The 13,470-nt window shown below is 39.6% G+C and overlaps 3 protein-coding genes and 1 pseudogene across 3 annotated transcripts in view; 2 read left to right on the top strand and 2 right to left on the bottom strand.

The window, feature by feature from the left end:
• The window catches only part of LOC123931367 (putative protein ZNF720), an 867,309-nt gene that overhangs the window by 39,058 nt on the left and 814,781 nt on the right, over positions 1-13,470 (bottom strand). The gene's annotated exons all lie outside the window — the stretch shown is intronic.
• The window catches only part of LOC123930600 (putative protein ZNF720), a 46,808-nt gene that overhangs the window by 5,461 nt on the left and 27,877 nt on the right, over positions 1-13,470 (top strand). The window contains exon 2 of the mRNA XM_045986804.1: positions 469-595. Coding sequence (XP_045842760.1) covers positions 469-595 — 127 coding nt within the window. The remainder of the gene's footprint in view (positions 1-468; positions 596-13,470) is intronic.
• LOC123931992 lies at positions 11,240-11,390 on the bottom strand (annotated as a pseudogene).
• On the top strand, positions 11,484-13,190 carry LOC123931173 (zinc finger protein 345-like). Its single transcript, XM_045988015.1, has 2 exons — positions 11,484-12,517; positions 12,575-13,190. Exons 1-2 carry the CDS (start codon positions 11,484-11,486, stop codon positions 13,188-13,190), a joined length of 1,650 nt encoding a protein of 549 aa, XP_045843971.1.

Here is a 13,470-nt window from a genome sequence, read left to right as displayed (position 1 = left end):
CTGGGCATTAGGTGGCACAAGAGCCTCAAGAAAACCTTCTCTTCGTACTTTGTATTTATGTAAATGGGGTTTCTGCACCTTATTCAGTGGAGATTTTCATATTATCATGAGATAAGGGGAACTGTAGATCACTCCAACATTTACTGCTTGGTCCATCTGCTTAGGTGTCATGGGGGTGAAGTTCAAATTGGGCCAGCCCAAGCTCTTTCTCAGGGCAGTATGTGCCCTTAGTTGGATAGTTTCTGTTTTCCTGGGACCAGACCCTGCCCATGGGTGTTTTGAATAAAATGAAGATAAGGTGGAAACAAAAGGGTAAGTAAAATGTGTCACAAAGGTCCGAGGGTACAAGCAGGTAACCAAGAAAGGTTGGATCTTGGGTTTAGAGGTGAACATTAACTCCCTCTCTCATCTTATGGACCATTGTGAACTGTGTCAGTGGCCACTTGGTGACTGTGGTATTTATTGCAGGGACAGCTGACATTCATGGATGTGGCCATAGAATTCTCTGAGGAGGAGTGGGGACGCCTGACCCACACTCAGCGGGAACTGTACAGGGATGTGATGTTGGAGAACTACAGACACTTCCGCTTCCTGGGTGAGGAAGACTCCTTCCAGATTTCCCAAACCCCACTCTGGGTTTTGCTCCTTCCTGTGAAGACTGTTTGTTGGGAGATCCCTGTTTGAATGACTGGAGATCCAGACAGAGTGGGGAATAAGTAGGGGTTTGTAGATGGAGAGAAACATCTTCATGATGTTTTCTTCTCAGCTTTAGCTTCTCCTTCCTCAAGGTAACAGCATCAGTTCTGTAGATTCCTGGCAGTTCCAAACATTGAGTGGCTTAAGTGGTACTGCCCACATCTTCTACACCAATTTTCACTCATTATTGTATCTACTACTTGGAAGTGGAGGTCAGGATGTGAACATTGGCAATCTCTCCTTCCTGTTGTAAAGGGGATTTTGAGCAATAGCTTTTGGGAAACCATTTTCTAGATTCTACAATGTTCTCTCTTCTCTACTGAGCACACCTGTGATTGGAAGCTAGAATCTCCAGTACTACTTGTTTTCTTTTTTTCTAATGAACAGGTCTCATTGGGTCCAAGCCAGACTTGGTGTCCTTTTTGGAACAGAATAAGTTCTGGGATGTGACAAGAAAGACAGTAGCCTTCCACCCAGGTAGGTGGGAAAGAATGAAGCAGATGACAGAGGTGAGATCCAAATGTGAAGGAGGATGATTGACCTTAAACTCTGTGGCTTCCATGGATTTTCTCAAATGGAAATTAGTTCAAGAAGCCCAGAGTTGCTGGTTGATTTTTTACATCCAAAGTTCTGATGGCACATGGACATGTGCTTTATAAGAAGTGAGGGAGATAATTAGTACAATCCCCATATTTAAGAAAAACTTTTGCTCATAAAAGTAATTTGACTTCAGAGAAAAACTAGTCATTAGATTTTTCTTCTGATTTCTTCAGAATATACCTGAATTCATCCAAATACATTTTTTTAAAAGTAGAATCATTGTCAGTATATTTTCCAAAGTTGGTGTTTATATAGAAATGAAAGGATTTTGGTTGCTTGGTTCTATAGAATGAATTATAGCTTTATAGTCTACATAAAAGGAGGTGTATATTAACATGATACATTTTTTAATGTCTTTTAAGTGCTTACTAGTAGAACCTTTCATTAGACTTTCTTATGGTTGATATTAATGAATATTCATTATAATTTTACAGTGAAGGCATGCCAACAATTCCAATGTTTGTTTTTCATGGGGTCACAGTCTGTGTTTGAAAATGCAGTTACATAGTGATTTTCCTTTTAGATAATTCATCTATTTTTTATTGATAATTTTTTATGTTCAATTTGATCTTATTCTGCTTTTGTAATTCCATAATAATATATATCCTTTTGTCTGGGACTTTCCACAACATGATGTAGTCATGCTTTCCTTTTTGCTTGTGTATTTTATTCTAGGGGATGCAAGGGTGGCTTGGTCACTTAAGCATCTGCCTTGGCTTAGGGCATGATCCTAGGGTTCTGGGATTCTAGATTCTACAAGGTTCTCTCTTCTCGACTGAGCACAGCTGCGATTGGAAGCTAGAATCTTGGAAGCTAGAGTCCTAAGTTGGGCTCCTTGATCACCGGGGAGTCCACTTCTCCCTCTGCCAGCTGCTTCCCCTCTTTGTACACACGTGCTCTCTCTCACAAATAAAAAAATAAATCTTTAAAAAGAGACATTAAAAAAACAGTTTAAACTGATATTCTCAATTGCATACAAGATTATTCAACTTATCTCCACCCTGCACCCACTTTGTTACCAGTATCACAAATTCTATCTTTTATAATGTGTACTTTATTATCTGGGTTTATGATTTAAGTGCTTTGACTTAAAAGCATTTTGTAGTGGCACCTGGGTGGCTCAGAGGGTTAAGCCTCTGACTTCAGGTTAGGTCATCATCTCAGGGTCCTGGGATCGAGTTCCCCATTGGGTTCTCTGCTCAGCAGGGAGTCCGTTTCTCCCCCCGCCCCACTTGTCTCTCTGCCTACTTGTGATCTCTCTCTGTATGTCAAATAAATACATAAAATCTGTAAAGAAAACATTTTGTGGCACAAATAAAAACAACTTGTGCTACCTCATTACAACTCTACAGGTTTCTATAATTGGGAAAATATTTATAATTAGCAGAGAGGTTTATATTTTCCTGTGGTCTTAGTTACTGTTTACTTTACTGTTTTACTTTACTGTTAACTAAGTAACTTAGTTACTTAGTTACTGTTTCCCTTTACTTGAGCTAGAAGGGTTTCCTTTAACGTTTCTTGTAGAACAGGAGTAGGAATAAACGTACAGGGTTTTCTATGTGGGAAAGTGTTCGTTTCTACCTTTATGGAAAACAGTTTTCCCAGATAGAGGATTCTTGGTGGATATTTTGATCTTTCAGTGCTTGAATACACTATCTCATGCAGTTCTTCCTACCAGGTCTGCTGTGAATCCCAGTAATAATCTTACTGAGATCTCTTAATTAAGATGAGTTGTTTTTATCACACTGTTTCAAAATTCTCTTTTTTACTGGTGACTTTTCATAGGTTAATTGTAATGTGTCACTGTGTTCATGTCTTGGATTTTATCCTACTTTAATTTTCCTGAGCTTCTTGAATTTGTCTCTTCTTTCCACAAACATGGAAATTACAAGCCCTTAGATCTTCATATAAACCTTCTGCCCCTTTTACTCTCCCCTACCTTTGGGGTCCCCATAACCTGCCTATGGACCACTTGTTGGTGTCCCAAGAGTCCCTACTCTGCCTTTTTCCACATGTTTCTTTTTTTCTCTCAGCAGAAAATTTAAAACCTGGGGTCTTTAGGTTGTTTGAATCTTTCTTCTGTTTGATCAAGTCTGAGTGACCCCTTTGTGTATTTTTAATTTCAGTGATTGTACTTTTCAGCTCCCAACTTTGGTTGATTCTTGTATCTTCTGTGTCTTTGGGTTTACATTTCTGTCATGTATAGTTTTCCTGATGGCATTTAGTTACCCACCTACTTTTCTTCTTCCTCCACGATGATCTTTATGACAGTTATTCGAATTCTTCCTCAGACACTAAGTACTTCTTTATTAATTCAGGGCCAGTTTTAGGACTTATTTCATTCCTCTCAATAGAACATATTTTCTGAATTCTTTGCCTCTGATTCTAAATCAGAATTTTTTTTTAGAGAAAAAACAACTAGATTAATTACATTTTAGCCATGGAAAATGTAGGCATGTGGGTTGCCAACCTCTCCACAATTGAAGATCTCTGTGTATCTTTTGTGTCCCCCAAACTGAAAACCATACCTACTTTTGGATGGAAATAGCCTATTTTTGACCAGAACCCTTACCTAGAACATTAACAGTCCATTATATCATACTTTGCTGGGGTCAGTGGTGTATATTGTACTTTTACAGTAAAGGAAACTTGAGAAAATAAAACATTAAAACAGTCGTAATGAAGGGAAAGTGCATTTACAACACTGCACTGTATTTTTCAAAAAAAGAAAATTGAGGGGCAAGTGGGTGGCTCACTCAGTTGGGTGTCTGCCTTTGGTTCAGGTCATGATCCTGGGGTCCTGAGGTTGAGCCATGTGTTGGGCTCCCTGCTCAGTGGGAAGTCTGCCCCCACCCCCATCTGCAGCTCCCCCTGCTTGATTTCCCTGTTTCTCACTCTTTGTCACTAGTAATTAGTGGTGACTATTTCTACTTCAAACAGCCTACCCAGTTTTTAGGTTAGATGTCCCTATGTTGTTTCACAGCCCATGCTCTCCTTATGCTCCTGACCTAAGTGAAAAGCGGGTTTTTATCAGTTGTAAAAGCTGATAAAATTAAGTTGGGTACCATGTTATGCTTACATTTAAAATTGGATTGATTGAAGGATAGGGACGGCTGGGTGACTTAGTTAAGCATCTGCCTTTGCTCAGAACATGATGGTCCTGGGACGGAGCTCCATAACGGGCTCCCTGCTCAGCCAGGTATGTCTCTCTCCCTCTGCCTGCTGTTCCCTGTGATTGTACACACACTTTCTACAACAAATAAGTGAATGGAATCTTAAAAAAAAAAGGATAATAATTCATTATTCAGTATGTGTCATCTTATGTTATGATCAGCTATACCATGAAAAGGCTGCTGTGTACGTGTAGGAAAGAAGACACATATTTTGTGTTATGTACACAGTGAGTAGGTAGATGCTCAGGTCTTATAAAATAGCTCAGATACCCTAGATATACTCTGGTTTTTCCATTTCTTCTCTCTGGTGTTGTCTGCCCCCAGGCATTGCACTTATTCTTGCCCTTTCCTTGCCCCAGGATACCTGCCTTACCACTAGGCATCAATCCATATCCCTTGCAGCAAAGGAAACTGTCAGTCTGATAGGACTTAGGGAATATGATCTGAAGTCTTTCTGTTTTCCTTCAGGGAATGCCATTTTCCCCAAGGTAGTACTCCCTCCGTGCCATTGAACACTACTATTCTATGGGCCAGTGTAATATATAAATGTCACACTCATGGATGTAGATATTTGAGAATGTCTCTTGAACTTCATCACAGCATCTGGTACAGAGGCGATCACAATTTGTCCTGAAACTAGCTGTTTCTTTCTTTCCTTTTCTTTTTTAGATTGTTAAAAATGATTTTATTTATTTATTTGACAGACAGAGATCACAAGTAGGCAAAGCCGCAGGCAGAGAGAGAGGGAGAAGCAGGCTCCCTGCTGAGCAGTGAGCCCGATGCGGGGCTCGATCCCAGGACCCTAAGATCATGACCTGAGCCAAAGGCAGACGCTTAACCCACTGAGCCACCCAGATGCCCCCAAACTAGTTGTTTCAAAAAAGCCCAAGAATTAATAATATCCTTAATCTTAATACCCAGGGATTTTATGCTACGTGTAAATGCACAGCTGATGAACAGCTACTTAGACCTGCAATTATTCATGGTCTTAGGAGAAAAGTGATTGAATACAGATTTAGAGTGAAAATGTTATATCCAATCCCTTTAAAATTTGTAACCTATGTTAATGTCTTGTATACAATTCTTGACTTATTTGAAAAATATTTAAATAATTTCCAATACATATTTTTAGGAGTTATTTATTTAATTTAGAGAAAGTACAAGGGAGTGTGGCAGGGTGGGGCAGACTGAGAGGGAGAGAGAATCCCAAGCCAACTTCCTGCTGAGCTTAAAGTCTGACCCAGGGCTCCATAATATTATGTGGGGATCATGACCTGATCTGAAACAAAGAGTTCATGGCTTACCCGATTAGCACCCTGGAGCTACACTTTATTATTATTATTATTTTAAAATATTTAATATTTATTTTAGAGAGAGGGAGAGAGTAGGGTAAAGGGCAGAGAGAATGGGATTTCTGAAGCTGACTACCTGCTAAGCAGAGAGCCCAATGCAGGGCTCCACCCCAGGACCCTGACATCATGACCTGAGCTGAAACCACTTAACCAACTAAACCACCCAGGTACCCCTGTTCCAAATCACTTAAATTTGGATTGCTTTCATTCAAGAATGTGAACTAAAGGGCATCTGGGGTCATCTCAGGAAGCTCAGGCAAGTATATTTGGGGTGGGAGCTCAGTGAAGGTATAGAGTTTGGAAGAGAGAGATGAAAGAAGTGAAGACTCTGTCAGAGTCAGATACATTAATGAATAAAGAAAATGTGTGTTGTGTATTTTGTGTGTCTTTGTGTCCCAACACTAACATGACCACAGGCATAGAGGGTTTGTAAGACTGACTTATCTGTAGATAATTCAGGGATGACCTGTGACTTAGTTCTTGTAGAGGCTGTCCATATTACCCTGTATTAGAATCCATCGGAGCACCTGGAAATCTTGGATTGTTGTACCTATCCCCATATTACCATATCAGTAGTTCTTAATTTTCTTGTCCTCTAATTTGTCATTTCAACTTTCATAGTTAGTTTTTTTTTTTATTGTTCTTTGGAACTTTTTCTTACACCAAGACCACAGAGATAGAATCCTTTTAGTTTCTGTAAGCACATCATTATCCTTCAAATTTCAATCAGAAGTGTATTAAAAAGTCAATGTATTGTGGGATTTCTGTAGTAACTGAAGTTTTCTATTATTTTTTTATGCCCCCAACATAGCTAACAGGTTGAAATGTATTCTGAAAATGTTGTGCTTTCTTTTCATTTCATACAGAAGTCATTTCTTGATATGGATTCACATTGCCACAGTCTTGGAGTCAACTTCTCTGTGATTTGTCTCCATCTTTTCCTGCCTCTAGTCCTGTTTAGCAATCACACAGGACCACACAACCCATGTCCGTTGGGATGTCAAAAACCTTCCATGGGCCACTCGACTCAGATGAATGATCATTCCTCTTCCCACAGTAGAGTGGCCTCCGGGGCTTGGCAATAACAACAGTCTTCATGTTACAGGCTGTAGCTGGAATCTGGGCAAACTGATGGGTGTTTTATCATTATGTCTTTTATCATTATGTCTTTATTTCACTGGAGGTAGGTGAAGTTATACAGATTTATTGCCAAACACATGAGTATAGTCAATAGGTTTGTCTGGGATAGAGCTGAGAGGGTACGCTCGTGCCCCTGGAGAGAAGGCAGGCAGACAACCTGGGGGCAGGCAACATGGAAACAACCATCTGAAGGATGGCACAGAGTGGAAGATTATTCAGTAGTCTAGAAGCCCTATCCTGAGATGAAACTTTCAGTGAGTTGTGTTTTCAAGAACACAGAAGTTGGATGGCACCATTTCCCTCTCCCGCCCTATAGCATAAACGTAGAACCTCACTCAGCAGGGACACCGGCTGTCTGCTTTTCTTTCTTTCTTTCTTTCTTTTTTTTTAAAGATTTATTTATTTGACAGATAGGGATCACAAGTAGGCAGAGAGGCAGGCAGAGAGAGAGAGAGGAGGAAGCAGGCTCCGCGCTAAGCAGAGAGCCCAATGCAGGGCTCGATCCCAGGACCCTGGGACCATGACCTGAGCTGAAGGCAGAGGCTTTAACCCACTGAGCCACCCAGGCACCCCTGCTTTTCTTGAACCAAGGCCCACCTCCCTGTGTTCTGGTGGGACTGCCCTTCTCAGTGAGGCTTGCCTCAGGACCACTAAGGTGGGCCCCTACCCACACCACATCTGCTGAGCAGAGAGTTCTGTAGGGCCTCAGCTCTGGTGGTGTTGATGTCAGGTCTCCTATCACAAGTAGACCAGAGCTCACCTAGTCACACTGAGGCTAGGGTCCAAAGATTTCCCACAGCAAGCAAGGAGAGCCTCTGCAGAACCCTGGCCTGAAGGATATAAGAGGACACATCAGTGGCTTTTCCAAATACAGAAGAAGGCAGAGACTTAGACAAAATACCAAGATGAAAAAATTTATCTTACATGAAATGAGATATGGCCATGGCTAGAGATCTAAGGGAAACAGAAATGAGTAACTTGCATGATGGAGAATTTAAGGCAGCAATCTTGGGGATATTCCCAGGGATGAGAAAAGAATAATGAGAACCTTAACATAGAGAGCAGAATTAAAAAAAAAAAAAATGGGGGCATGTGAGTAGCTCACTCCATTAAACATCTGACTCTTGGTTTGGTTCAGGTAGTGATCTCAGGATCCTGAGATCTAGCCCCAGGTTAAGCTCCTCATTCACTGTTGTGTCTGCTTGGTATTCTCCCTTCCTCTCCCCTCTTGTAGCTCCTACTCATGCTCTTTCTTTCTCTCTCTCTATGTCTCAAATAAATAAATCTTTAAAAAACAATCAAAGAGATTAACAATGCAATCAATCAGTTTGGAAACAAACTTGATGCAATGAACAGGAGGTAGGAAGAAATAGAGGAACAACTTTCTGACCTAGAGGACAATGAATGAATGAATGAATGAATGATAATGAATCTGAATCAAAGAGAGATGTATCATCTCTCTCAAGATTTCATTTAGGGAACAGAGTGACTCCATCAAATATAGTATCATTCTTGGGCTTTTCTGTGCTGGGACAGTTTTGTTTCCAAATTAAACTGTTATTCTGGTCTAAGAAGATTCCCAATTTCTTTAGTATATGGTTGATAATTCAGTCTTAGTAACTTGTGCATTTTTATGAATTATATGGGTATTTTTTTTCTAAGTTAACTGATTAGTATGTAATTGTTGATCTAATTAAAGCATTGCCAGTTTTGTTTATTATTTTGGTTAAAAAGGACATTATACCCCTGAAACAAAGAATACATTATATGGTAATAAAAAAGAAATAAATTTTTTAAAAAACCAACAAAAAGAAAAAACAATAAAAAAATAAAATGAGCATTATATTCAATGTATTGTTATTCTATATTCTGATCTATTATATTTATTTCACATTTTTGTTATTTTCTTTCTCTACTAAATTTCAGTAGTTTTTTTCTGAAAGGAAAACTAATTTTCAGTAGTTTTTCCCTTCTTTTCTTTTACTTTTTAAAAGACTTGATTTATTTGACAGACATCCCAAGTAGACAGAGAGAGGTGGGCAGAGAGAGAGGGGGAAGAAGGCTCCCTGTTGAGCAGAGCCTCATGTGGGTCTTGATCCCAGTAGCCTGAGATCATGACCTGAGTCAAAAGCAGAGACAAAACATATTGAGCCACCCAGGTGCCCCAGGTTTTCCCTTCTTTTAGTAGGAAAGTTTTTAATTCCAAATTTTTTCTTTACTTTTTTTTTTTAAAGATTGTATTTATTTACATGACAGACAGAGATCACAAGTAGGCAGAGAGAGGCAGGCAGAGAGAGAGAGGGAAGCAGGCTCCCCACTGAGCAGAGAACCTGATGTAGGGCTTGATCCCAGGACCCTGGGATCATGACCTAAGCTGAAGTCAGAGGCTTTAACCTTCTGAGCCACCGAGGTGCCCCCCAACTTTTTTCTTAACTCAACTATATAGAGCATAAAAATTTTGAAAATGGAAAGTGTTGTGGAAAAAAAGATTAGCAAAATAAACAATACAAACAATGACAAAACAGGGGAAAATGAAGTTAGAATTCTTAAGGGCTTTCTATAGATCACATCATCTGTGGACACAGATAATCTTACTTTATCTTTGTTCAATTTGGATTCTTTTTATGTATTTTTTCTACCTTAATTGTTCTGACTAGAATATCTGGTACTATGCTCAAAGGCAGTGTTGTATTCCCTTCATCCCATTGTTTCTGATCTTAGAGGAGAATCTTGCAGTCTATCCCTACTTACTGAGTGTTTATATTTTTAAAAATTTTTATTTATTTTTTAAAAGATTTTATTTATTTATTTGACAGATAGAAACACAGCCAGAGAGGGAACACAACCAGGGGGGAGTGGGAGAGGGAGAAGCAGGCTTCCTGCTGAGGAGGGAGAAGCAGGCTTCCTGCTGAACAGGGAGCCTGATGCTTGACTCAATTCCAGGACCCTGGGATCATGACCTGAGCTGAAGGCAGCCACTTAATGACTGAGCCACCCAGGCACTTTTATTGAGTATTTTTAATCATGATATGTCCAAAATGCTCATACTTGTGTTCTGTCTCAATTAATATGATCATGTCTTTTTTGATCTTCATTCTGTTATTGTGGAGTCTTCAATTTGTAGTTCTCCATACTGGAACATCCTTAATTCCAGGAAGATTTTTCACTTGATGATGTTGCCAAATGGCAAAATCTGCTTTTGACTTAGTTTGTTCTATTTTATTGTGGACTTTGCATGAATATTCCTCACAGGTAGTAGTTTGTAGATGTAGACTTCTTTAGCTATAGTGTCTTCTCCTGGCTCAGATAACCTGGTAATGCTGGTGCCCTAGAGAGCACGTTTGGCTGATCTCTCTCATCTTCACTCCTGGGAAATGTTTGGGGCGATTTGAAGTCCTTTGGCATTAAGTGTCTGTTTGAATTCTCCAGTGAATTCATCTAGCCCAGGACTTTTCCTTGTTGGGAGTTTCTTCATTACTCTTTCAGTGTGCTTAGTAGTTGTTGATAAGTTGTAATTTTAAAATATTTCTTCATGATGGTTATACTTTTTTTGAAATTTATTGTTGTCTTTTGGTTTCACTTTCTTGGCACATGATTATACATTGCCGCCTTTTATAATTACTTTTATTTCTATGGTATTAGTTCTACTGTGTCTGCTTTTACTTCTCCACTTCTCCTTTTAGGTGGTCTTTTCTCATTTATTTGCTCTTGATTTAGTTCATGAGCTGTCAATTTTCTTTTTTTTTTTTTAATGTACTTTTTTTTTTAAGATTTTATTTATTTATTTGACAGAGAGAGAGAGATCACAAGTAGGCAGAGAGGCAGGCAGAGAGAGAGGAGGAAGCAGGCTCCCTGCGGAGCAGAGAGCCCGATGCGGGGCTCGATCCCAGGACCCTGAGATCATGACCCGAGCCGAAGGCAGCGGCTTAATCCACTGAGCCACCCAGGCGCCCCGAGCTGTCAATTTTGATCTTTTCTGACATCCAACTCTTCCTATTGTGGATATGTTCCTATTTTTACTGTATTCTATTGGGTTCATTTCAGTTTTATGTTTAAGAATCCATCCTTCCACAATTTTATTCTCATATGACACTTTTGCTGATTATTTGAGATATAGGACAATGATGTGTGCTACAAGATGACAATACCACAGAATTATCTATTAGGATATGTGGTCTGTATGTTGTGTGCAAAGTTCTGTATCCATGGAGGAATGAAGTCCTCATGATTCCTTCTCAGCCATCTTCCTGACATTCTTGAATTAACTTGAAGCTTGTATGTTAGAAAACATTCATATATTCATCTGAATGTGATAAGTAGAATGATTTTACTTTTTTCTTATTTGATATCTTTTGGAAAAGTTTTCAGTTAGCAATAATTGTGCCTCGGATAAACCTCATGGGCTATGATACTGCCAGTGTGCAAATCTTCTCTTATTTGATATCTTTCAGCTGTATCTTCACATGACACTCAAAGCTGCCTGCAGAAGCCAAGCATAGAAGCTTCTTTCCAAAAAGTGTCAATGGGTAGATACAAAAAGAGTGCTGTTGAAAATGTATACTTAATGACATACTGGGACAATGATGGGGAGAGTGAAGGGCATCAAAGATACCATGAAGGACATAGCCATTTGGAGAGAAATGCTCTTGATAAAAATCAAAATGACCAGACTAGTGAAGGGTATAAAACATCATGGAAAACCTTACTTTTTAAGTCAACTGTTTCTGCAAAGCAGTGTGTTTCTGTCAGCAAAAGCTCCAATCAGATATTCAAACATACATATGGAGAGAAACCTTTCCAATGTAAAGAATGTAGCAAAACCTTTAAATTCAGCTCAACCCTATTTCAGCATCACAGAAATCATACTGTAGAGAAACCATGCAAATGTGAGGAATTTAGTAAAACCTTTAAGGACTGCTCATCACTAACTGGACACAGGCAAATCTATACTGGAGAGAAACTCTACAAATGTAAGGAATGTGGCAAAGATTTTAAATGTCACACAGCATTTACTCGACATCACAAAATTCATACTGGAGAGAAACCTTACAAGTGTAAAGAATGTGGCAAGGCCTTTAACCAGCACTCAGCCCTTACTCAACATCAAAGAATTCATACTGGAGAGAAACCTTACCAATGTCCAGAATGTGGCAAGGCCTTTAACCAGCACTCAGCCCTTACTCAACATCAAAGAATTCATACTGGAGAGAAACCTTACCAATGTCCAGAATGTGGCAAGGCCTTTAACCAGCACTCAGCCCTTACTCAACATCAAAGAATTCATACTGGAGAGAAACCTTACCAATGTCCAGAATGTGGCAAGGCCTTTAACCAGCACTCAGCCCTTACTCAACATCAAAGAATTCATACTGGAGAGAAACCTTACCAATGTCCAGAATGTGGCAAGGCCTTTAACCAGCGCTCACACCTGACTCAACATCACAGAATTCACAGTGGAGAGAAACCTTACCAATGTCCAGAATGTGGCAAGGCCTTTAACCAGCACTCAAACCTGACTCGACATCACAGAATTCACAGTAGAGAGAAACATTACAAGTGTCCAGAATGTGGCAAGACCTTTAACAGGCACTCAAATTTTATTCACCATAACAGAATTCATACTGGAGAGAAACCTTACCAATGTTCAGAATGTGACAAGACCTTTACCCAGTGCTCAGCCCTTACTCAACATCACAGAATTCATGCTGGCAAGAAACCTTACCAATGTCCAGAATGTGGCAAGGCCTTTAACAGGCACTCAAGCTTTATTCAGCATAGCAGAATTCATACTGGAGAGAAACCTTACCAATGTTCAGAATGTGACAAGGCCTTTAAACAGCACTCAGCCCTTATTCAACATCACAGAATTCATACTGGAGAGAAACCTTTCCAATGTCCAGAATGTGGCAAGGCCTTTAACCAGCACTCAAACCTGACTCGACATCACAGAATTCACAGTGGAGAGAAACATTACAAGTGTCCAGAATGTGGCAAGGCCTTTAACAGGCACTCAAACTTCATTCAGCATAACAGAATTCATACTGGAGAGAAACCTTACCAATGTTCAGAATGTGACAAGACCTTTACCCAGTGCTCAGCCCTTACTCAACATCACAGAATTCATGCTGGCGAGAAAACTTACCAATGTCCAGAATGTGGCAAGGCCTTTAACAGGCACTCAAGCTTTATTCAGCATAGCAGAATTCATACTGGAGAGAAACCTTACTAATGTTCAGAATGTGACAAGGCCTTTAAACAGCACTCAGCCCTTACTCATCATCACAGAATTCATACTGGAGAGAAACCTCAGAATTGTAAATAATGTGGCAAGACCTTTAGATTGTTCTCAACACTTACTCATCACAGAATTGATCATGGAATTGCACATACATATAAAGAAATTGGAAAGACTTTTCAACAGCACTCATACCTTAGTAACCATAATAGAATTCATACTGGATGGAAACCTTACAAATGTAAAGAACGTGGAACAAATGCTTAAGGATGGC

Source organism: Meles meles, chromosome 19 (assembly GCF_922984935.1).
Source record: "Meles meles chromosome 19, mMelMel3.1 paternal haplotype, whole genome shotgun sequence".
Taxonomy (NCBI): Eukaryota; Metazoa; Chordata; class Mammalia; order Carnivora; family Mustelidae; genus Meles; species Meles meles.
The sequence above is the reverse complement of the archived record's forward strand: the minus strand, read 5'-3'. Positions and strand labels throughout refer to the sequence as shown.